This window comes from Asterias rubens, chromosome 16 (assembly GCF_902459465.1).
Source record: "Asterias rubens chromosome 16, eAstRub1.3, whole genome shotgun sequence".
NCBI classification, from domain to species: domain Eukaryota; kingdom Metazoa; phylum Echinodermata; class Asteroidea; order Forcipulatida; family Asteriidae; genus Asterias; species Asterias rubens.
In genome coordinates this window covers 12798394-12824703 of record NC_047077.1, presented here as the reverse complement: position 1 = coordinate 12824703, position 26310 = coordinate 12798394, and the positions used below count along the sequence as shown (strand labels likewise).

At 40.1% G+C, this 26310-nt stretch overlaps 2 protein-coding genes across 10 annotated transcripts in view; one reads left to right on the top strand and one right to left on the bottom strand.

Moving 5' to 3' along the window:
• Positions 1–32: 32 nt before the first annotated feature.
• LOC117300831 lies at positions 33–7846 on the bottom strand. The gene is made up of 5 exons (XM_033784677.1): positions 7751–7846; positions 5603–5989; positions 4374–4718; positions 1120–3371; positions 33–651 (listed from the first exon to the last, which is right to left on the bottom strand). Exons 1-5 carry the CDS (start codon positions 7824–7826, stop codon positions 346–348), a joined length of 3366 nt encoding a protein of 1121 aa, XP_033640568.1. The 5' UTR covers positions 7827–7846; the 3' UTR covers positions 33–345.
• Positions 7847–14804: 6958 nt separating this feature from the next.
• Positions 14805–26310, top strand: part of LOC117300661 (nuclear receptor coactivator 2-like) — a 95731-nt gene continuing 84225 nt past the window's right edge. For 8 of the 9 annotated variants that reach the window (XM_033784369.1, XM_033784364.1, XM_033784363.1 and 5 more), the window contains exon 1: positions 14805–14891. The gene's annotated coding sequence lies outside the window, so the exon portion shown is untranslated. Of the gene's footprint in view, positions 14892–22916; positions 22989–26310 lie in introns of all 9 variants that reach the window. The other variant, XM_033784358.1, reaches the window with a different exon arrangement.

The following is a 26310-nucleotide window of genomic DNA, read 5'->3' as shown; positions in this document are numbered from 1 at the left end:
TTTTGTAATAAAAGTCAGAAAAGTATATATCTTTACATTGTGATAACCTCGATGGTCTGGTAGTCCACGTGTATTTGTTATTTTCATCAAATGAACTCCTACCTCCATATTCCCATCAAATGAATCTTACCGTACCCGCTGGTTGGTGTTTTATACACCAGTTTATGTATTTATGGTCGTATCCAAAAAAGCGGCTACAGCTAAATGGCTACAACGCTCCATCATGCGTTGAGGTATAGGACACCCTTGGCAACACCCTTAGCAACAGCCGTAGCTGTAGCTGTAAGAAGACAATTCATATACGGCCTATCCTTTCGCGGAGGAAAAGCAGGGGACCAGACTAATTCAAAGCATACTATCAACAGTATTAGAACTAACAACAGTACTTGATGCAAGCGCAGTGTTCTCCGTTGATTTCTTCATTAAGCTTTTTCTCAGTCGGGACGGCACTGCTTTGCTTTCAGCAAATCGTTGCACACTGAGTTTCTCTGCCCAGAGACCCCGGACTTTCTGGTTGAAACAGAAGGCAAAGAAGATGAAGACTCCTTGGAGATAGTTGAGGATGAGGTAGATGTAGGAGAAGGGGATGATACCCGTTAAAGATTGACTCAAGAAACCAAAGAGCCATGTGAGGCCAACGATGCAGCAAAGCTGTGGAATGAGGAAAATAAAGGCACTGGTTCATTCATCTGAAAGTCACCAAACGTCTAACATTTCAAAAAAGCCATAGAATAAAAAAGGGAATAAGAGGTCAGGGACGAGTTCTTTCTTGCTTTCCAACATCTTGATAAAACTTGACCGGCGCCTTTGAATGTTCCTCTTTTTCAGTAAAGTGCGCCTTATAAATGCTGTAGTTTATTATTGTTATTCTTAAACTGCCGTTTAAAACTGGCAGGGTCGTGGCCGTGGGATAAAGACCCGAGCCAAAGAACGAGTCAATTCTTTTAGTATTTCAATATTATGGTGACGTATGGTTTGTTCTAAACTCGAATAGGCAGGGCCCAAATGGAAACCAGTTCTTTTAATAGCTGAAGTGGCTCACCCTGGGTTAATGACGAAAATAAATAAATAAATCAATTAATTAATTAATTAATTAATTAATAAAACTTGGACTAATACCTTTGCATAGATGGAAAGTTCCTCACGGGCTGCGTCGACAGTTCCTTGCCTTCGAGCTGCTCGAGTTGATTGCCTTGTTCTGCGAAGATATACTATAGTGAAGATGAACAGACATGTGGATATGAACAGACTCGCCGAAACCGGTACCACAAAGGCGACGACGCGAGCCGTGGTATCAGTGATCCAGCAAATATCATCGTGGGCGTAGATCAAGTCCGCACTTGCACAGTTGCAGAAGTGCAGGATCAGGCAAATGATGATGATGATGAAAGGTAAACCCCAAGCGAGGCTCATGTAAAGGATAAACGCCCAGTCTAGTCCGATGTTCTTACCACGTCGCGGTACCATTGAGCTTATCGTGCGAGCTACGTTGAACGAGAGCACCGTCATCCAACAGAAAGCTGCTAGCCAGGCGAAGTGCGCTACGACTGCTCCAAATACGCAGGCACCGTGATCCTGGTTAAGGACACCGGCGAGCAGAAACAACAGAATGGCGGTGAATAACGCAGCAGCAAGATTCATTGTACACTTTCCCGCCATATTCCGGAGTTCCGAAAAAACGCAGTATGTCACAAACGTAGCGAACAAAGCAAAGAGAGACAGGCAGCTTCCAACAAAAGAAATGGCTCGTCTAATCCGTGGTTCCAATCCTTCCTCAGCTGGTGCTATGTATGAACAAACAACAGCTTTACCATCTTCAAGGAGAACATATTCGGATGTGGAGATACTTTGATCAGTTGCGACTACATGTATACCTGCATCTTTTGTTACTTGGTATTCAGCATCCGGCAGGACTAGAAGAGATGAACAATTCAGCTCTCCGATTTGAAGACAAGTTGATGATACCTTTGTTTTCGTATACTTTGCCTCAGTGGATGCATTCAGAAATTGTGTTACAATTAGTAGGCTTTCATTTCCGTAGTCTGGTAGTATCTCAAGTGTGTTGTTATTGCAGACACTTGATTCGTTGAAAGTAAACGGCAATACGATGAAAAGCTGGTGAATGTTACAAAGTAATTGTGAACCGAGGGTTGCTGTGTTGTTCTGTGGAGCTTTCACAACAATTTCGAAAGCCTTTTCGAATTGGAGAGCTTCTTGAGCTGACTTCACCAAAACAAACATATATGATACAGACGTGTTTGGGTCAATCTGTGAATAAATTTGAGCAGTCGCGAACACATCCTTTCCAGTGTCGTTGTTTTCTGACCAAAGATCCGACAGGCACATCGCCACAGATGTATTTGTGTTTTCAGGAAACGGTGAAACTGAAGGCACTGCTACACACGTGTCACCACGAATGTGATACCCAGTGGCACAAGTAAGAACGCGACACTTCAACAAGAAGGGGTCAAAGATCTGACCGTCGGAGCATTGGGAACCATCCAATGAGTTGGCTGTCAGTGAGAACAAAGTCTCAATCGTCAAGAAATCGTCGTACGGACTGCAAACACTGCTACATGGTCCAAAAGGACTTGGTTCGCAGGTTACTGGGCAAACTTGTTCCAAGCAAGAGTTCTGTGGCTCGACAGTTTGTCCGTGACACATTGCACAGTGCGGATTCCGGTATCTAGTTTCAGTGTTGTCAACTCTTATAGGTGCATAATAAGCTGAACAGGCTTTCTCGATCTCGCTTCCGCGGAATTCAGAAAGGCAAGTATCCACGAGGTGTGCTGAACACTCTCTTACAACCAAGTGGCCACTAGGCGGCGTAACTAGCCATCCCTTTGTCGGTAGGGACTGATTGAGGCCTGGGTAATACTGCCCTCCGGATGAGAAGTTCACACTGTCAGTTGCGGACACATCCCACCTCTGCAACCTATCAAAAGATCTCCCATTGCACAATGCACAATATATATTCTTGAAATCCACGTTCTGCTCGTCGTATACTGGTAGCGACCTGATGACGTCAGCACTATCCACTGGTCCCTCACACAAGTCGCGGGTGCCCTCGTCAGTCCAACCAGCCGGACATTGGCTGACAATTACGTACCCTATGTTTGTAAACTCACTCCCTGGTAGCCAAACGCATTTGAAATTGTCCGCTGTGAACTCTGCTTGTGCTAGGAGTGGCACCCCCGGGTCACAGCTCTGGGAGTGGTCATAGCAGCAGTCGTCAAACAGTACACAGAGATCATCACACTGGCAATAGTGGAAAACAGCAGTGCCCAAATGGTTGCATCTACCGCCACACTGCTCGTTGCATAACTGCTTAGAACCACACAGATACGCAACATCATCGTACTCCTTTGTTTCTAAGGAACAACACAAAGACAATTAAAATTAATCAAAGGTGAGTTTAGAATTATTGTTCCAATGGTTACGTGCAATTTGTTTTGAACTCTTACTCAGATCAAACTTCGGTGACACACGTTCTAAAAGCACGTGTACCTGGTCTTGATCGTATCGCCAGTTACTTTCCACACGTTATGTGAAGGACCACAGTAAAAAGGAACGACCGGCGTGTACATTTAAAATGACAAACCTGTGAACATTTACGCTTATGACAACCCCCATGATATATTTTCCCACTGGTTTTAGTCTCGCGAGATAATTATTTGTTATTTTATTCATCAAAGACTACAGCATTTCAGGCAAAAGACAGCAGTTCAAGTGAAGTTTTTTCACCAAGATCATCTTTGTACACAGCTTGTGCCAGCTTGTACACTAGGAGAGTCAGCAGAGCTGGGGAAAGTACTGCATATACAGTGCTAACCCCCATCGGTGTACAGTATATACGGTTAAAACCATTGGTTTAATATTATTATTAGCGAAGTTTAGCTGCACGTTACGCGAGCAAAACACGTGAACGTCAGCGTCAACAACTGCGTTGTGTTTGGGTGATGTCGCCAATAGACTCTTCCCATGAAATATGTAAATTGCACATAGCGCGTGCGCACTAACGTTTTGGTTATATAACTCTATGGTTGGCAAAAATGAGGGAAAATCGCGCTGTTTGTACACGGCTAATGGGTGCGTGACGCTCACGCGATTGCGCGTCTGCTTAGTGCACAACTCTACGGTGTTTGCAAACCAACAGGGTCTGTTCGCATGCGTGAATGTAGTAAGCATATTTCATGGGAAGGGTCCATTTGGGCGTATTGCATGCTAACGTCTGCGTGCACGTACGTACCTGATGTGAAAAATGGTTACTTCACGTATGCTAAAAACGTGAGATTATAACGACACAATTTTCTGACGTTCACGTTCACGTTCATGCGGAACGTGCAGCTAATTCTCTCTAATGTTATTCTTACCATTAAAACAAGACAGAGTGATGTAACCACGGCACCCTTGGAGCGAGTAATGTTCGCATTCCGTAAGGCTCGTCTCATTCCCTCGGCAACCCATGTCTTCAAACAGCGTGTAGTTTGTACTGTATTGACTGTTCACCTCCCTCAAGCCAACACTCCCTTGTCCTATGGCAAAGTCAGAGAATCCAAGCTCCCTGCAGGCCACGGCTCCTTCTTTTAGGCTGAGGAAAAAGTTGTTACAAATGGCTCCCCATTCGTGTTTTGCGCCACATCGACCCTGAAGTAGCTTGTTATCATCGGCGGTACCTGATGAGCTGTCGACGAGACGAAGTTCGAAGTCTGGCATTCCTGCAGTAAACAAAAAGACAAAGTCGCATGGCCTTATTTCATAGAGCCGCTAACGTAAAAAGTAGCTAAGCACAACAAAATTGTGCTTAATACCAAAATAAAGTTACCAGCCAAACTGTTATGTCACATGTACAGTTTAAGATCGGTATCCTCTACTAAGCAGACATTTTTTAAGCAATGGAGGCAATGGAGGCGATTGCCCCCTGGTTATTGCATGTGATGCCCTTGAAATGCTTCAGTAGAAATTGTCTTCATAAGTTTGCTCAGTACCAAGAAGAAATGCCTAGTTGCCCTTGCTCATTCAAAAATGAAGCACACCGGCCTGCGAAGTGAACATTTTTCCAACATTATAATAGGACGTCCATATCATTACACCCTCAGCAACAACTGAAGCCAATTCGGTTACAACATCCAAGGGATTCTGTCCACCGGAGATTCTGTCCCTATGGGAAATTATCATGGGCTGTAGGAGGATGAATCAAAAGAGGGCGCTATCAAAAGAAGTTTGAACACAGTTTGCCATGGGGGGACCGAATCTCCGGAGGGACAGAATTACTGCAGTCGTGAACCGCGCCGATTAATTCAAGAACATAGAGTGTGCCCTCTGTCGGGTTTATGAACACCATCACCGAAATTTGTTTTAAAAATTTTATTTATTTTAATTTTATTTTATTTTAAATTTTTAGACATACACAATAGTTACAAGTTGTACAGGGGCTGTCAAGGTTAAAACAAAAGTATAAAACTGTCATCAAAAGATGTGTAAAACCAGACCCCTGCCAACGATAAAAATTATTATTATACAATATAAAAAGGTGCTTGCACTGAAACTATTGTGAACTATTAAAGACATTTATGTCTGTATTGAATTCCTCAATGCCTACCTGCATATCCACATGTAAGCCACATGTCATCTTCGTGCGTGCAAAGCGGTCCGACTAGCGGTGGAGACAAGGGCAATGGTTCCAGTCCACACCCCCCTACACGGAAGTCCATATCATTGGCATAACAACTAACCAAAAACGCCGAACTTTCTATGTTCCCTAGGGACGCGTCATCAGTGCGCAGTGGTCCTGATCGACTGTGACTGCAAGCAAACGGGAAACCAAGTCCCCTGCAGATCTGAAAGTTGACAGTTTCGTCCAAATACTGGTCGTAACATAGAGCAGTCCATGGCGAATCGCGCGACCAACGAACAAGGACTCGTCCCTCGTTGGGGGCGCTTCCATTAACAAGTTGGAAGTCCAGGAAATCAATGTTTCCTCCAGCCGCTGAAATAAATGACAATTAAATTTGATTATTTTATTCAATTTTGTTTTTATTATAATGACTATATATATCTTTATCTTGTCCTAGTCTTTCAAAGCGCTGGACACCTTTGGTAATTGTCAAAGACTAGCCTTCACAGTTGGTATATCTCAACATGTGCATACAATAACAAACCTGTGAAAATTTGAGCTCAATCGGTCATCGAACTTGCGAGATAATAATGAAAGAAAAAAACACCCTTGTCACAAGAAGTTGTGTGCGTTTAGATGGTTGATTTCGAGACCTCAAGTTGTAAATCTGAGGTCTCGAAATCAAATTCGTGGAAAATTACTTCTTTCTCGAAAACTAAGGCACTTCAGAGAGAGCCGTTTCTCACAATGTTTTATATCATCAACCTCTCCCCATTACTCGTCACCAAGAAAGGTTTTATGCTAATAAATGTTTTGAGTAATTACCAATAGTGTCCACTGGCTTTAAGCACCTATAGACTAGGTATGTCTACATCCACAGTAAAATTACAACATAATGGCAATCTTTTTCCAGATAAGATGACTGGCAGACCTCGAGCTAGTCTTGATTTAGACTTGGCCCCGGTATTGACAGGTAGGGCCTACCTGCTGGTCAGATCCACTGATTCCATTGGATACAATGATATCATTGGATCAATGCAGTGACTAAAAGCTACCGTTTTATAGTTTGTTTTGATTGGTCTGAGGTCACCTCGGACGACCAATCAAAACACAGAATATGGAAAGCTTGCATGCTTTGTCCACGTGTTTGCGTTTATTGTATACAGTGCATGCAATCTGCATGTCCTTGCATGTAATGTTGGTGTAGAATGTGTGCGTATCTCTATGTAAAATGAATGTAGGTCAAAGGTGCATGTATACGTCGGCTGGAGGCCGGTCTCTGGCGTTATTCACGAGCCTCGAAGTGTGACGTCAGATGTTAAGGCCAGTCTAGAGGGCGTAACGTCAACTGTTTCAAAGGCTGTCTCGAATTCCAAAACAAAAGGTTGTTAAAATTTTCATATCCGTAGGCCTACTTTCATAATTACACTAATGGGAGACTTTCTGGGACGATAGAGGGCAGCAGACTTACCGGGTAAATCCATTGTTCTCAGAATTATGCGCATGTTCAGAACTACGTAAACAATGGAAATTTACCCGGTATGTCTGCTGCCGCCTAGCGTTGGAAAGTCTCCTATTGACCCTTGCACGCACGTCTAAAGGCCGGTTTATAGTCGGTCGCGCGATGGTCGGGCGTCGGAAATCTTGACGCGCGATCATAAAAAGACACGGTTTTTAGGCCTCAGTCTTAGGATTGCGCGTAAGAATTCCGTCGCGCGACTATCGCGCGACCGATTAAAACCGGCCTTAACGCGGCGACTGTGCGCCGTGCTCACAATTAATTGGTGGCCAAGAGGATTACGTGTAAACGCGACGCCTAAAATGCGCACTTCAATGAATAACGCACAGTGACATTGACCACCAAAATGGCGCATCCAAGATTGTTCTGACCAGCGAAAACAGCCCAGCCGTGATTTCACAAAGAGTTAGGACTCGTCTTATCTCGAGTTAGGACCAGTTACTCGTCCTAACTTAGGACTATCCATGCAATTTGTATATCTCCTAGGACTAGTCCTAAGTTAGGACTAGTCCTAACTCTTTGTGAAATCCACCCCTGTGACGTCAACATGCGCATCGCATTCGATTCGCAGGAAGTATGAACCGGGCTTTAATCTGTTTTGTTATGTTACTCACAAATGGGTTGCGTTTCTCCATATCTGAGACTCAGCAGAATCCCGAAGACCGTGAGTTGCAATGGGACTGTGTACATGTTGATTGGAGCTTGGTTGCCCGGCTGTAGATGTCAACTGTTTCACAAAGCAAAAGAAGACTCTGTGATAGCGGCGATCTGAAATTGAACTGGCAATGCAATGTAAATAACACTTGAGTTTAAAGGCACGGACACTTGGTAAATAGCACATAACAACTAACAACTGTTGTTACGTCCAGAGCTGTTGGTAACACTTTTTTTAAACGTCTCCCGCGGAAGTAACGTTTTTATTTTTATTTTTTTTATGAGGAAATTTCTCACACAAATAATAAAGGACTTCAGGCCCGAAGCCATTTTTAGAGCATCTGAAAGCACACAAACTGTGCAACAAGTGTGTTTTTTTTCTTTCACTAAATCTCCTGCAACTTCGATAATCAATTGAGTCAAGATCTTCACAGATTTGTTATTGTATGCATTGTTGGGATTGGGATGCATCAATTCCCTGGTTTGGTAATATTGTGTTGTATAGTTGAGATTAAAGGAACACGTTGCCTTGGATCGGACGAGTTGGTCAAAAAAAAGCGTTTGGAACCATTTGTTATGAAATGCATATGGTACGGAAGATGTTTTAAAAGTAGAATATAATCATCCACACAAGTATCACTCAAAATTGCACGGTTTTCCTTTTACGTCGCGAACTAACACGGTCGGCCATTTATGGGAGTCAAAAATTTGACTCCCATAAATGGCCGACCGTGTTAATCGACGAGGTAAAACGAAAACCACGCATTTTCGAGGCATATTTGTGTATATCATTGTATTATACTCGTACAACTTCTTTCTACCCATATGTATTTTATAACAAACGGTTACAGAACTCTTTTCAAAGACCAACTCGACCGATCCAACTCAACGTGTTCCTTTAACCAAGTAAGAAAACAATTGTTATCAGAGTGTGCAGGTGCATTCAACACATAACAGGAGAGTAAAAGGTCAATGGGACCAGAAAGATTGTTTACACAGATGCTTAGAAAACTGCTAAACATGAACATGTGCATTAAGTTTACTAATATCGATCATGTTTTATCCAATTCAATATTAGTTAGTGGCCTGGCAATTTGTACACAACAGAGTCTTTCTCATAAGCTAAAGAGAGAAACTCTGCTGGGATCGAACGCATGCCACTACAAATTTATTTTGAAACTATATGTTTTGCTATTATGTTTGCTATGTCCTTTTGACTGCTAAGCAGTTTGCAATCCTCAGCTGATTGAACCTGATTCGATTTTACCGTTTATGCGTCATGAATACAAACAAACACCAAAAACATAGAAAATTGTTAACAGATTTCAGAGCGAAGTTCTAGAAGCATAAATCTAACTTTAGAGAAAATACAAAAAGGTTAGTGCAATAAACTTATACAAATTTTATGATAATCATAAAAGTTTCAACTATTTTTATTCTTTAATCTAGTGTTTAAAATATTGTGGGTTGCACCCTACAACAAGTGTGAAGGCGGCATTGACAACATGGGTCAAAGGGTTCTCTACCAGGGCAAAATTTCATAGAGCTGCTAAGCACACAAATTTACTAAGCATGAAATTTCCTTAGTAAAAACAGAATTACCAACCAAATTTCAATTTATTGTTTATTCCTCGTTACTGGTATTTAGCTGTTGTTTGCTCATCCTGAAAATCACGTTGGTTGGTAATTTATCAAGGAAGAAACTTCATGCTAAGCAAATGTTTGTGCTTAGCAGCTCTATGAAATTGGGCCCTGTAGAGTAGAGGAAGAGGCACTTCCGTAACGGAGGGAGGGACCTTCGAAGGAGGACGGACAAAATGTAGGACTGCATGAACAACAATGTTGAGTTGACCTTTAGATCGAGAGGCAACTGAGATAGGGTCAAGGAACGGAGCCTTAACATAGGACTAAGCGTTATGGCATCAGTGCAATTCCATTCCTTGCTAAACTTTTAAACCAATCCTCTTAGACTGGAGCTTCCATATTTGCTTTTGTTTTATTGGTGTGCGTGTGGCCTGTAAATTTTATTTTCAATGCTTTAGTTTGCCCTCATAAATGAGGGTCTCCCACATCCTGTAATTGTTTGTTAATCTTTTCTGTTTGATCAAATTAATTTGTTTTCCCTTTTTTGCTATCATTGTTTTTGTCATATGTTCAGTTTTTAACTGCTAGGGTTTCTCTTTTTTAGCTGGTTTCTTCCATAGTGGGGTTTCAATGTATAAGAGGGTTCCCCCAACACCCTGTGCATTTTTTCAGTGTCTTTTAGTGGTTTATCTAATATTTATTTTTACTTATTGTCGTCTTCTTATATAATGTTCCTTTGGACCCCGCGGTGGTGCAATTTTTGTGTGTTTTATCTATGCTATTTTTATCAATAATTGTTATCTTGTAATGCCGCATTATTCAGCTTCCTGCTGCCAGTTGGTTTTTTAATAAAAATGAATGAATGAATGAATGAAAAGGAACATAGCCCGATTGAAGAATTGTTAAAGCCACAATGGTTGGTCTTGTCCCGCCCTAACTTAACATCCCTATAGGACTGGTCCTAAGTTAGGACTTGTCCTAACTCTTTGTGCAGGACACCTTTGGTAACTGTCACTAGCTAATTAAGCCAGTGTTCTCCACTTAATTGGTGCTTCCCAACATGCATAAAGTAACAAATCTGTGAACAATTTGACTTAATTGTTCATCAAAGTTGCAAAAGAATATGAAAGGAAAAAACACCTTTTTGTTGCATTAGTTTGTGTGCTTCCAGATGCCTGAGCAGATATTTTTAGTGAGAAATTATCCGTAGGCCCCATTTGGAGTTTGCCGAGTTCACTTGACGGGAAGATCATACAATTTAAACAAACAAACAAGCAAACAAACAAACAAACAAACAATATCGATGACTGGTCTGTGTTCCGACACGTAGGATTAGGAAAATATATTGGGTGTCGGGACATGGTTAGGAACAAGGTTGTGATTACTAATTGTGGTCTTACCCCTATATCGATGCGATGATAAGCACTGCGTTCCTTACACTCTAAAAACTAAAAAGTTGAATCCAACACATGAGTTCGGTGAGTGACTACACTTTGAAAGTGTCGAATCCAGCATTTTACATGTTAAATCCAGCATTTTAAAGTATTTAGTCAACCATTTAAGCGCCAGTTTAACGTAAACAGCTGATCCAACAAATTACATGGTATATTGTTGAGAAATGTTGAAATAACACTTAAATTGTTGAATTAACCCTTTTTGCGTTCGATCAAAAATTTTAAATGCTAGATTTTACAAACAAAACGCTGGGTCCAATTTCAAAGTGTATTCACTCACCGAACTCATGCAAGTGCAGAGTAGTCTTTAGTTTTTAGAGTGTGGTCCTTTGAAAAAAACTCAGGCGTTTTACTCGGGTAAGATCCGAACCCACGACCCTCGCAATTTTAGAGCAGTGTCTTACCAAAATACCACCGAGATTGCCGGTAGATAGCAGCAGTTCAAAATCGATAGGCTCAGGAAATACATTGGGGTGTCTAAACACAGGGTTGTTGGAACATAAGGTGGAAGCATTAAGCATTAATTGTATACAAATTTTAATAACTCAATGATCCATCATATTTTCTCACCTTAAAGTTTCCCTGTGCCAATTTCCACAGCGTCACGTAAAACCGAAGAGTTTCGGAATGATGATGTTAGACTGGAACTTGAGGGAAATCACATCACGTTGCAATAAAGTCAAAGCATGCAAAGAAGGAATTAGTCAGCGTGCTTGGTGTGGAAAGAGTTTAAGAACAAGAATTAAACGTCTGACGAGATTTGTTTAGTTTGCAGTTAACACAAGTTTGTGTTATGGTCGGGCTGGTTTAATAATGGTGTGTCATTTATCAAGGTTGGTCATTTATCAAGGTTGGTGTTGACAATGGCGACTAACAATGGAAGGAAGGCTACGAGGTGAACGATACACACACAGTGAACGCACTGTTTGCTTTATTATGCATGATTCGGCCTTTTCAGAGTGTCAAGGTCTGTGCTGTTCGGGCCAAATATTGCAGGGCAAAACCGAATTTCTGTGCTAGCCTTGTAAGCTTTAGACTTGTGGACAAGTCGTTAAATGTCTGACGCGGATATAGCATTCCGACTCCATTCCGAGTCTCCCCACGATTCCCACGGTATTCTCGCAAGACTGTTGGGAGACTACTGCTCTCACGACTACAGAGCAATGATCTCGCGAGAGCAAAGCCACTACTGGACTATTTCACAGCGGTAACAACTTGTCAACAAGTCTATGTAAGCTTCGAAGTATACCTTTAACGTGAAGTACGTATAGTCTTGGCCCAAGACGTCACTTTCTCATAGTCATAACTAAACGTAACGTAACGTAACGTGATAAACCGACAGATTTCATTTCGTTTTACTTTAGACCGTGTCCGAAACGGTGACTTCTGCTACAGCTACGGCTAGATCAGCGCGTCCTCCAGTGTTGGGGAAAAGCAGACGCATAATGCGATCTATCCGTAAGATAGCCGAAGTCGCCGTTTCGTGTAAATAGATCAAAGAATTGACTTGCGTAAAACAGGCGATATACGGCGCACTGCCCTAGCGAGGTAGACTTTAAAACGCAATGCTAGCAGGCGATATGGCGCTGCCCATTGCATTGTAGCGATCGGCTTGGAAATAATCCATGTTGCGAACGTCTTGGGACCAAGACTAACACGTACGCACTTACAAGATTACTGAGAGCCCTTGTCGCAAGGAGGACAACACCACACAATACCGTGTACTTTGTCACTCTTTGAGTGATATTTATTTGAATCACCGAATTATGAGTGACGAAGCCGGTTAAACGTTCCAATACAAAGAGGGCAACTTATGACCGGTGTCCCACAGGGAATTTTGTCCGCCGGAGATTCGGTCCCCATTAACGTGGGCTTGAGGAGGATGATTCAAAAGAGGGCGCTATACGACAAAAATGTACACAGTTGTCGCATGGGGGACCGAATTGCCGGGGGGCGGAATCTCCTGCCACACACCGGCAGCGGGACTTGGACAAGTCATTGCCTCATTGTTCAACAACTAACTTTAAAACCAAATATTATTACAAACCTTCTTGAGTGAAACAATGAGTGAATCTACTGTGTCAATCACCTAAGAGCCGTAGCGTTTAAAATTACCCCTGTAATTTATCGCATATGCAATGATAAATACAGGTAGGCTACTTGCTACTCAGATCCAGTCTTTCCATTGCAATTATATCATTGGACAATCGTGCAGTGAAATGAGTTTTCCATGCTTTGATTGGTCGGGGTGATTTGGGTGCTGCTCTGACATAAACCATGGAATTCTACCTTTCATGGACAAACCAAACAGTAGGATGTGTACCTCCATCCATAGAAACATATCCCGGACCGCGGGATTTCTTAAGGCTAACGTAATGTACTTGCATGTAATGTATTTGACTACGTATCTCTATGTGAAATGAATTGATATCGACGGCTGGAGGCCAGTCTCTGACGTTATTCACGAGCCTCGAAGTGTGACGTTCGATGTTCAGGCTATGCGTGAGGCCCCCACAGACATTGAAGAACTTCTGTCTGTGCTTGTGGTGAAGGAAAGGTGCATAGCGCCCTCTCTTGATCTTGTATTTCTCACTGCTTGCCCTTCACAGAAAACTGTGGTACAGTGGTGGTAGTGTCATTCCGCCCTAAGCCTTCATTCCTCCATGTTCTGCCCGCAGTGTGAATTATTTGGGTGTCGGTATAAACAGAAGACATGAAAGGGTTGGGCCGGGAAAGGTGTATGGGTCGATTCTGCGGCGAAGTTGAAGTATTTTTGGTGTTGCTAACAAACGCCCACAGACGTTGTAGCTCTTGTATAATGAAACTAGGGAAATGTTTTCAGGAACCTTGAAAAACTTTTCAAATTATTTTTGAGAACTCAAACTAAGTAATTTAAGTAAGCACTGACGAAAAATTGTACTTTCCTGGACGATGGAGCATTAGAGAGATGTTTTTAACAATCTTAACCTAATTAATAGTTTCAAATTATTTATTTTTTTTGAGAACAAAATAAAAGTAAACGTATTGGACAAAGGGGATAATTTCCTTTATATTAATTTGGATGGTGGAGCATATAATTATAGAGATGAGTGGATGGCTTGAGAGCAAAATGTAAAAGAAAATGAATCATCCACTTGTTTAAATTACACGTTGGGTAACTCTTGGTGGACCCCTACATAATTAATAACGAATCTGTGAACATTTGGAACTGAATTATTTTGTTATTGAAGTTGCACGCGAATTGAAACGTTGCCCAAAAACTTTGGCTTCAGGTCTGGTGAAAAAATTACTTCCAAAAACAATTAAAGGTCAGTGAGAGTCCTTCCTTCAGCGGGATCGAGCCGTGCTATACGTTTCTCACAAACTGCATGCTCGTCGATGCTATTAACAGTTATTTTGAGCAATTAAAGTGTGTCTAGTCGTAGAGATGGCGGGGGTCCAGTCAGTCTCCCCCCCCCCCCCCCCCTCCACCCACCTCCACTCCGGCCAATTGCACTGAAGTCACGATGAATGACAAAGTCTGATTGTTGTCCTTACTCTATGGTTAGGCCTACAGTGTGCATTAATTTTGCATTACAGTTCGCATTAATTTCCTTTAATTGCATTTTCATGCCAGATCATCCGCAATGTTTTTGTCATAATTATTTTCTTTTTCATCAAGGTCACCTGTTTACATAAAACATAGAGGGCTGTCCTTCCTCTATGCATAAAAGCACGATAAGTGTCGATGCCTTTGCAATAAACATCAAGTTAAAAGTTGGAAAAAACACCCACACAAACATTTCCATAGATTTAAAATTAAGTTGGTTTTAATTCAGATCGTAGGAAGTAGCATGAGGCATATTTGGGGTATTTTTTTCTTGGAAAAACATTTGAAATCTGTGTTGAATGTGCGTTGCTACGTGAAACAGCCGTTGAATTTAGAGGATTTACATACTCTCAACTCTCTCGCCGCCGCACACACAAACAACACTTTCCAAGATGGCGGCTGTGACTGGTCTCCGAGCAGTTTCGGCTGGTTAGGAATCACTGACGAAATGTTCCTCTTTCTTCAAGAATTGAGGTGAGTGAGTCTCCATTTTCTAGGACGAACTAAGCAATTCCAATGTGTTGCTAGTGTGTGAGTTGTTGAGTGAGCTTCTGGTTATGTATTATGATTATTAGTTGGGTATAAATAAGCAAATTTGAGTCAAAATATGTACCGAAGAATTTGTGTGGCGAGCGTGCATGGAGGGATGATCGAGGTGGTATGCGTGACGTCTGTGAACTCGCTGTAGCTATTTGATATTGATTGACCATTAATTTGACATTTCGAGCGCAGCTATTCAAGTTTTATTGACTGTTGTGTGCTGTGCGTGTCTACATTAAATGAATTTGAAATGCTAGTGTAGTCGTTTGCTTTCTTGTGGTCTGAATGATAAATTAAAATTTGAAGTTTTAACTTCAAAATCAACGGAAAAACTGAGCCATTCCCATTGCATTTTTTAAGTTAAAAATTGGAACCTCTCTGGCCCTGGGAGGCTCTGCTCTGTTGTTATAATATTATTGACTCTTGCATTCCCCTAACTAAGTTTATTCAATTCAAGGGAAAAGTTTCTGTATCCTGCCACCACTTTTCATTCGAACGATGAAATACATTAGTATCTAAACTAATTAACTTTAAAACCAGTTATTCACTTTTGTAAAAATGAGTGAAAAAATGGTGGCAGGATTCAAGCCTTCAACTTTTTCAAGCAAGGAAGTATCCACATTGTGCAGTCTGAGGGCTCAATCAAACATGAGGAAAATACACAATACCACAGGTATTGTAAAGTTTTAGCAAGTATAGAAAGATTGACTGCGGCACAATTAGGCCCAAGGTGATGTCCTTTGCCCTCTTCAGTTCGGGCCTAATCATGGTTTTGACATCACCGAGGGCCTATAATTTTAACTGTGCCCCTCATAGCAGTCAATAGTTATTAATTTTTATATGCAGAACAAAGATTCTGCTTATCAACAACCCTGACTATGGTGAAAGGTCCTCTGCGAAGAAAGGTCACAGTTCGCGTCGTGACACGGAACGCTAGACGTACATACAGTACACACGAGCGACCTATTTGCGACCGTTATTTTCAGGGCGAGCACAGTCGATTGCTATGCCCCGTGCATAGTTAACTATGACGTCTTATTGATAAAGAAATGGGGTCCCAGCTATTTCAATGACTACATTTTTAACCAATCAGATTAGAGGATTCTATATGAGGTTAGTAATAGTAGTAGCTCAACATTGTAATCTTCATTGCTTCATGGTTTAGTTTAGAGATTAAAGTCAAGCTTCATATTACCGCAGGACTCCTAGTGCCGTGGTACCAGAAAAATCACTACTTTTTGTTCTGAATATGTCATCTTTAGACAACTTTTATGCAATGAATTGATAGCCGAGAATCCCTCACCAATCTGGTCAGCTGAGAATGAGGTGTGGAATTATTAATATTATTTTTTTTCGACGACATTTTTTCGCTGATGATTCCTGTAAAAAGTGCGACTATTTAAAAAAAAAATCTTTAAATTTGAAATGTTGTCTTAAGTGCATTGAAGTATCAGTGTGTAGATCCTGTTTACATAAAAACAAATTGTTTCACTTTAAAAAAAAAAGATTGACATCAAATGTACTTTTTTTTCACCTCACAAACATCAGCGAATGTCTGGCGTCCAAATAAGGACAGGAAATTAAAAAATGCTAAAAACTTCAGAATCTTTGCATAGTGCCCTCATCCAAAGTTAAACTCCAAGTAAAAATGCACTAAAATTACAGAAATGCTTGCACAAGTTAACAACTTGCAACACTAAAATGTACCAATTTAACGATTTTGCGCAATAATGTTTTAACTTTTTTAACGCGGATTACTTTTTGCGCGGATTGGTCCAAAATTGAGTGCAGGGGTCTCAATGGTAATTGTTAGTACTCTGTAGTTTAAACTTCTAAAAGAAAAAACAATTATAATATCAGTCAGTTAAAACCGTAATTTATTTATCAGGTTAATATTTATAATCTTTGGATTTTAGCTAATGTAGAGGTTCATCTTGTACAGTAGTTCGTTTCTGATGACCACAGTAATGGGGGTTCACCCCAAAAATCACTCCAGGCACACACTTTCTGAAACGTGGACAAACCAAAAACAGGGTAACAAAAGCTATGTCCTCCTTGTATAATTCCAGGACTAGATTTTATGAAGAGTGGTTTTATCATCGATACAACACATAAAACAAAATAGTCTAGTTGATAAATTTGAGATTGAATGCAATGCTAAACTTTAACCTACAATCTGACAATAGAGTATTGTTTAAGTTTTACTGAAGACCCAGACTGTCCTAGTTTTTGTCTACCCAGGAAAACAAATAGAGTGGTATTTGTTTTCATTAGATGAGTAAGTCCAGCTCTATTACCTACCCTGGTATCCTGTGCTTGCTGATGAAGGCCATTGCCTGAAGAGAAACTGGTTTACATAAATATTTAAATTGTACTTGTAACAACAGGGCCTACCTTCTCTGATACATTTTATTATGTTAAACCATACACTTTTTCGGAGCAAAATTTTAAACATGATTTCAAACATGATGTCATGGGACAGCGAAAACAAATAGGTATGTGGTGGGGGTCTGTGTGAGTGCAAATCTGCTGTTATTTGGGGATTTCTTTAACCTTGAAAAATGGACACTCGTATTGTTAATTAAATTTCCACAGGTTAGTTTTATTACACTTCGGATTAAAAAACAATCTAGCGGTTCCAGAAACCTTGAAGGCAAAAATGCACACCAAAATGCAAACGGTTGTAGAGAAAATTGTATGAAAAGGTTTGCGGAAACACCATGTATTGACTATCTCTAATGAGTTGGGGTGGTTCTGAAAAGAACCGTTGGTTTCAGCTCGACGTTTCATTCAGTATGCTCTGATCGTCTTCTGGAGAAAATGTTATTTTGAGCTCTATGATGGAACATGTTTCCTAAAGGCCTACCATATGTTACTCTGCAAGATTACAAATTGCCATAGCACTAGCAGCATACTTGATGTACATGTACACTAAGTCTAGTTTAGTTCATGGTTCGTGTAAGCCCACGCTCATAATGACAGCTGCCATGTAAAAATGTACGCATGTACACTGCATACTGTATATTGCACTTTCCTATTCTCCCAGACAATTAATCTAGTGAGAGCTCTCTACTCACATACATGTAGCAAGAGAGAGAGGGGGAGGGAAATATAGACATCAGGCTCTTGTAACTCATACTAAAGCCAGGCTTTGAGAATTATATTTATTTTCTGGACCCCAATCGAGGCAATGTGGGTTGAATTTCATCAATTCAACTCTCCTCCATCTGATCACACTTTTTAGCAGGGCTTTCTAACGGTTTTTGGTGCAATAATTTACCAATCAGTCCATGGTCCCCATCTTAACCTCCACTAACACGTATCTTGTTGATGCCTCCTCCTACTTTATTTATGCAGGCCTGGAATTACATACAGGTCACGCAGGCCATGGCCTCCATTGCTATTGGTCTTGGCCTTGGTGTCCTTCAAAAGTTTCTTATTGACTTCAAGATTTTCCAATTGAAGGCCCTTTTGCAAAATGATTATGGCCTTGCCGACAATGCCCATTCAACATGTTCAAAGGCACTGGGCACTCATGGTAGTTGCTCAAATTAATTGTTCTAGCAAGGGTGTTTTTTCTTCCATTATATTATCTCGCAACTTCGACGACCAATTGAGTTCAAATTTTCACAAGTTTGTTATTTTGTGCATAAATAAGTTGAGATACACCAAGCGGGAAGTGACTGGTCTATGACAATTACCGAAGGTGTCCAGTGCCTTTAAACCTGATCAGTTTTTCGGAATCCAGGGCTCAGGATTGTATTGTATTTGGAACCACATGACAAATTTGTTTATTGGCCACAATTCATGCCTGATACCCTAGCTGGGACTTATATTTTGTGTAAAATAGATAAAATTACAGACGGGCGCTCACACACTGTGATGAAAATTGCTCATTTTTTATTATCACAGGCATGCCGAACTTTAAACATTAATACCTTAGGTTTTACAAGGTGGTTTCATCTCATTTTATTTGCAAAATTCGGGCATTAAAAGACCAAACAAACCCTTTCTCAGGAAGGGTGCCGACTAGTGAAGCTGAATTTAACGCATTCACAGTGAGTAGGGATTCATGTCATTACCAAAAACTTGATCTACATGTACAAAAGGTATCAAAACCCTTAGAAGTTGTTTGATACATTTAAAATCTAGGGAACCAAAACTTCTTCCTTTGGGGGAGTAAGATGCACAGTTTACTAGCCCAGTGGACTAGGTTACAAAAAGAAAGATGTTTTGAAAGTAGAATACAATGATCCACACACATTTGCCTCAAAATTTCGTGGTTTTCCTTTTACTGTGCGAACTAACACGGTCGGCCATTTATGGGGGTTAACCATAAATGGCCGACAGTGTTGTCGCCGAGGTAAAACAAAAAACATGCATTTAAGAAGAAACTAAAAATAAATAGTAAACTTGCGGGTACAACCATCTCTGAAAAGAGCCGGTTGGGTCTCGACGTTTCGAACAGTATACTGAATGCTATTTCGAGTGATTCGTGTGTGGACCATTATATTCTACTTTTAAAATATCTTTCTAATCACAGGCCTCGACCTCTGCAGCGGCCACCAGCGGCCATTGCCGTGATGCCCCAGCGAATTGCCGTGAAGCCCTTTTAAAAATCACGTACCTTACGGCCACTTGGCCGTCGTGCCCTTTTTCATTGATTCCATAACATTATTTATTCGAAAATGTTATTTAATGTTAACATTGTGACCCATTTAATTTATATGGAGGTAAAATTCGGAACGTACGATCCCGCACACTAGTTTTCACAATGCTGATTCTGTGCACTAAAAAATGTGTCGAGAACGTGGCATGGTAACCATATCAAACTTAGGCCGTGTCCGAAACGGCGACTTCGGCTACAGCTACGGCTAGATCGCGCGCGTCTGCCTATTCTTCAACACTGGTAGACGCGCTGATCTAGACGTAGCTGTAGCCGAAGCACCAGACTACTCCAATGTATAAACTCGCCACAAGTCCCTACACTAAATTACGCATTTTCGCACTGATTTGTCTATCAAGATCTGTATTGTAGCGGATGGGGCGGGGGAGGCGCGCGGCCGGGGACTGGATACAGTTTATGTTTTTCCCCTGGCTATTTCGCTGGTGTTCAAGGCTTGTACTGGATTAAGTACTGTGACCCACCACTACCAGTGATCTGCCTGCCTTGCGACTTTGTTTTTCATTGCCAAACACATGTTTGTGTACACACAACAAGCGTGGAGTTGTAAAACGTCAAAATCGGACTAAATGGAGGTAAAGGCAGAGCCCTAATTTTGGAAGTCATCATACTCCATCAAGTTCATTATTGATCAGCATGCCATCCCACAAAAGATGCAAAAAATAGCAGGAAGGCGAAAGGGCTGGAGTGGTGGCAGCAAAGTGCCAACTTTAGAAGCATTCTTTAATTAGGTGCGTTTGTTTACATTGTTATAGTATTTATTTAGCGCAGTCTAGCGTGGCAGGCAAAATACCACTTCATAGTTTAGCTAAATGCTAGGCCAATTATTTTGTGCTAAGGGGTTCGTTTTTAATTTTCATAATCATATTTGTATAATAGAAATAGAAAAAAAAATTCAAAATCATCGGATTTAGCTGAGCCACCGGTTGTTGGTGGGTTTTTGGCGTAGGCTTGGTGGGGCTCGTTTGTCGTGCAGAGTTGTGCGGTAGTGGTGAGCCAGAGACCAATTGATCAATTGTTCTTTTTTTCTTCAGATTGGCATGCAGGGAACTAATTTTCTTAATATTTTTTTCTGTATAATTTTTTCAACAATTCTTTGTTCTGGAGCAATGATTTGTTTTCAGATGAGCGATGGGAGTTTAATTAAGTCGATGAATAAGGGGAGGGGGTAAGGGGTAAAATGGGGCAAGTTAATTACTGGGGTAATCGTTTGCAATTCGAGTGCTGCAAAAAAACTGTAAATAATTCAGAAACAAATATTTTTAAACTTTTATTTAATTTCAGTTGCATAGCATGTAAACAGCGACAATGAAATAAATATGGGTTGGAAAGTTTATTAACATAATCATCAACAAATAAAGGTTTGAAAATGGCCTTGGTGCCCTTTCAGTTGGCCTTGGTGCCCCTTTCTTTTTTAGAGCTTTTGAGGCCAAGTGGCCTTGCCCCTCTGAAGCTAAAGGTTGAGGCCTGTAATCATTTATGTATTTCATAACAAACGCTTAAAAATGCTTTTCAATGGCCAACTCGACCGATCCAAGGCAACTTGTTTCTTTAATGACCACATTATTTAAGGACATTTCCACAGGTAAGTAGAGATACATAAATTTCCTCTTTAACAAACATTTATTATGTAAAGCCTAAGTTCATACTAATACTTGTATCTATATTTGACACCCAAAACAGTAAGCAGGATAATCAGACTTCACTATATTTTCCCCCAAGTCAAGAACTCCCTCAATTAAAGATGGTCCCTGTTAAAGGTCAGGCTCCCTGACCCAAAACAGACCCCTGGGGCTTCTGTTGCTATGGGGTTTGTGCATTGAACATTCTTACACATTGATTGCATTGAATGGAGGATTTCCGTGTAATATCCTATGGTGGGTTTGGATTACACAGTGAGTCCATTTAACTGTTCTTGACAGAGGATGAACAGGTAATGGGAGGGCCTGCAAAAATACTGCAAATTTGACACAGCTGTGGCTAGGTTTGGTTGTGGTTTGGTAAGCAAAGATGCATAATGTTCAGGTTATGCTCTGAGACATACAATGGGCTGACACTACTACATGTTGGGGAGGGGGGTGCGTTGTCATGGATAGCTGGTTTTGCCCTTAAAGACACTGGACACTATTGGTAATTATTAGAGACCAGTCTTCTCACTTAGTGTATCTCAACATATGCATAAGATAACAAACCTGTGAAAATTTGAGCTCAATCGGTCGTCGAATTTGCGAGATAATAATGAAAGAAAAAAAAACACTTGTCACACGAAGTTGTGTGCTTTCAGAATCTTGATTTCGAGACCTCAAATTCTAAACTTGAGGTCTTGAAATCAAAATCGTGGAAAATTACTTCTTTCTTGAAAACTACATCACTTCAGAGGAAGCCGTTACTCACAATGTTTTATACCATCAACCTCTCCCCATTTCTCGTTACCAAGTACGTTTGTATGCTAATAACTATTTTGAGTAATTACCAATAGTGTCTACTGCCTTTAACACTACCCCAGCATACATTGTCTTGTAAAAACTGCTATGGGCTAGTAAACACCACCTCTCAACATGCCCTTTGGGCAACTAGAAACTGCGTAACCTACTTTTTTAAAATGCTCATATTTCTTCTATTCAGATGTGAATAAAAAAACAATTAACGTTAGTTTATTTTTGAGTGTTTGAGTGACAGAAAGTTACAGTCAATGAGTGTAACTTTCTATTTAATATACGGGTTGTGATTGCTACCATTAATGCATCAGAAAGACACATTTATGACATGTTTAAAGGGAAGGTACATGTTTGGTAATTACTCAAAACAAAATAAATATTAACTTAAAAACTGACTTGGTAATGAGCATTGGAGAGCTGTTGATAGTTTACAACACTTTCTGAGAAACGGCTCCCTCTGAAGTAGCATATATTTTGAGAGAGAGTTAACTTCTCACTAAAATATTAAAAGACTAGCTAGAAGTCTTTTATTCCTATCTGAGAGCACACAAGTTCGTCCAACAAGGGTGTTCATTCCCGCAACTCCGATGACCAATTGAGTTCAAATGTTCACAGGCTTGTTATTTTATGCTAATGTTGGGATACACCAAGTGAGAATACTGGTCTTTGACAATTACCAAAGGTGTACCTTCCCTTAAAACTCAGGGCTACTTAAACTTCTTGGTGGAAAGTTGACCCAAAGTTTATTAGCCCGCTTGGCTACTTACCAACCTTAAGAGCAAGCCTGGATAGATAGTATAGCTTTCATTATTTCAACACATAGCTCTACATCAACAGGAAGAAGATCGGTAATATTTCCACCCCGTCCGATGACTTACAATGACTGGATAGGTAGCCAGGATGTGCCTTGTGAGTAACTAACGTACACAAACTCGCTCGGAATGCAAGATTTAAACAAAATACTCTGCATCTGTCGCGCTGTGACATTAGAGAGATTTAGTCTTTCGACGACTGATGGTTCTGCGACGGTATTGATGACATTTGCGTCATCTGCGTGTGCGTTGGCTTTGAGGACGGTCGTCCCTCAGTGTCTACGACTGTACTTTGGATGTGCGCTACAAGTGCTGAAAATGACTTACTGTCGCAGAAGCATCCCTCGTCAAAAAAAAACCTCCCTTTAAATTTATACGGGGCAATGTTGTGAGGCAGTGGCCATGAGAGGCCTTGTGTATGTTTCACACGCTGTCACATTTAGTGCAAATGACATTGACAACGAAGCTCTAATAATTGCTGTATTTAATTTGTAACGGGACTGCTTCTCCAGGATGCTTTTATCCATTCTTTATTTTTTACTTCCTTTTTTCTTTTTGGCTAATGGGTCCGGAGGAAAGGACAACTTTTTTAAGAGTGACCGTGGCTCCTTTTTAAGTGTCAGAAAAAATCTAAATATTTATCAACTTTCACATTGATATTTCTCCTCATTTTAATTTGCGTACAAGCATGATATTTTTTCTGCTCAAGTCTGATTTCAGATTTTTCTTTTTGCCTTGGGGAAAAAAACAGACAAACTGTGCTTGAATAGTTTGAAAAGTGTAGTTTAACCGACACTACGTATTAAGTTATATATTTGAGCTCAATCGGTCGCCGAAGTTGGGAGATAATAATAATGAAAGAAAAAAACACCCTTGTCACACACAGAAGAGTTGTGTGCTTTCAGATGCTTGATTTCAAGACCTCAAATTCTAAATCTGATGCCTCGAAATCAAATTCGTGGAAAACTACTTCTTTCTCGAAAACTACGTCACTTCAGAGGGAGCTGTTTCTCACAATGTTTTATACTATCAACGTCTCCCCATTACTCGTAATCAAGAAAGGTGTTATGATAATAATTATTTTGAGTTATTAGTTATTATTACCAATTATAATAGTATCCACTGCCTTTAATTTTCTTTTTTAAAAGAGCAATTTTTTTTTCCCATTTGTATTTGTTCATTATTTTGTTTATTAATTTATCTTTTTCTAACTGCAATTATAGAAAGCATTTATGAATTTAGTTGGATTGTAAATACAGTACAATTTATGAATACAATAAAGCACAGCTGATTTGAAACCTGAATATAACAAACAACCATTCGAAAAACTGGCCCTGGGCAAACATTTTTCCTAAAAAAAGTAAAAAGCTTCTATCGTGCGAACATGTGTGCCAACAAGAACAACCAGCAAGTTTGTGTGCATTTTGTTTGCTTGGTACAATACAAAATTCACTTCCCTTTGTTTTTTTGTGTGTTTTGTTTTTTTTGTTTTTTTTGGGGGGGGGTGTTTGTTTGTTTGTTTGTTTGTTTGTTTGCTTGGGGTGAGCAATTGGTTGTTTGCTTGTTTGTTTTTGCTTTTATTGAGGATTGTTAAATGTATTTATGGTTACTTTTGTACACACAATGTACCAACAATGTTTGCCTACAAAGGTCTGTCTGCTTTGTTTTTGTTTTTTTATTGGCAAGGGCACAGGACATAAATTCTCCTTTGTAAAGGGCACCCTATGAGGAAATTTCTAAATTTCTACTATCAGAGCATTTCAATGGCACCAAGGCAACAACCAGGGGGCATAGAGGCAATCGCCTTCACATGCCTCCCTGAAGATGTATCTTTCACAAAGAGCTAAGATTGATTTTAACTGCAAATCAATCGCTATACACAGGCCTGCCTACATGTGTCTAGGCTAGGACTGTAGGTGCTCTGCATGAATGAGAAAGGTCTTTAAACTCCAATTGGTCAGTGCCCTGTTGATGGTCCGCAATTCCCATCCAATTCAATTATTTGGTTAGAAGCATGGAGCAGCTTTCAATATCATACAAAGTTTTTAAAAACATTTCACGTCTAAATAAAGTGATTTATGTGAATTTATACAAATAATAAAATTTGAATCTGAGATGCTAAATGTTATATTTCTATTTGGGATTATTCTTCCTGCATGGACATAACCACTCCAGATTTTTTGGTAGAAGTTTGCAAAATAGCACTGGAAGCAGAGCTCTATTTCAATGCAACTTCGCTTTCGCATCATAAATCAGTTCATATATACACAGTTTGTTATCGCTGATTGCCAGAGCAGAAATTGATTCTTGTACCATGTGAAGGGGCCTTTAATTTGTATTTCCATAAGGGAGCCTAGCATGGAAATGGATGTACGTCAACAATATGAGAAAGGAAATTGTCTTCTATCCCACTGACCTGCCTCAGTCATTATTAATTGTCACTGGATGTGCTAGACTGAAAACAGACAACATGAAAATAAAAAGCTGACTTGCGGATGTGAAAACTACTCAGCTGTGTAGCCACCCCCCCCCCCCCTCCTCCTACTAAAATGATTCTTGTGATTCTATTTTTTTTTTTTTTTTTGGTCGTAAAAAAAAACAAAAACAAAACTGTGAAGTTTCCATTATGAGTAAAGAGACATATTAAAGGAACTGGACACAACTTGTAAATTATTACTCAAAATAGCTGTTTCTATCATTAAAACTTACTTGATACTTAGCAATGGAGAGCTGTTGATGGTATAACACATTGTGCGAGACGGCTCTCGTCTGAGTCTGAAGTGCAACATAGTTTTTGAGAAAGAGGTAGTTTCTGACGCAAAAAATTATAAAATACTTCAGCTGATGTACTTTTTATTGTGCATCTGAAGGCACACAAATTTGTGCAACAAGGGTTTTTTCTTGTGTTATTCTCTTGCAATTTTCACCTACATGTTTTTGTTATTTTATGCATGTTAAGATACACAAAGTGAGAATACTGGTCTTTGACAATTACCACTGTCAAGTGCCATAAAAGGAATGCTACAGAATTGGTAAGAAACAAAAATCGTGAAGATCACATTTTTACATAAAACTTACACGGTCTAATGAGGATGACAGTAGAAAACATCCCTTGAAATATTCCTGTCTAAAATGTCATATTTGATGAGAAATAAACAATCTAATTTCGCGTTTGGAGTTTATCGCTCAGTGAGCGTTTTATTCATTTTTGTTTTGGCATCGATGCAATGCAAAATTTGTATTCGGTTTTTCACTATTCTCTCGTGACCCAGATGGACGATCAATCTTAAACTTCTACATGTTTGTCAGTTTATGTATATGATGGATTACATAAAGCGCTTACACTGCCAGCAACTGTTTTGTTAGCAAAAACCAATTCTGTAATGATCCTTTAAAAAGACCATTCTTTATCAAAAAAT

What these genes read in the sequence shown, in the direction of transcription:
- LOC117300831 (XM_033784677.1), bottom strand. Translation starts at nt 7,826, where the DNA reads ATGTACACAGTCCCATTGCAACTCACGGTCTTCGGGATTCTGCTGAGT. An exon ending in TGGAGAAACGCAACCCATTT is followed by an intron (nt 5,990 to 7,750) that starts GTGAGTAACATA and finishes CATTTATTTCAG; the next exon opens with CGGCTGGAGGAAACATTGAT. An exon ending in AACTTTCCATCTATGCAAAG is followed by an intron (nt 652 to 1,119) that starts GTATTAGTCCAA and finishes CTCATTCCACAG; the next exon opens with CTTTGCTGCATCGTTGGCCT.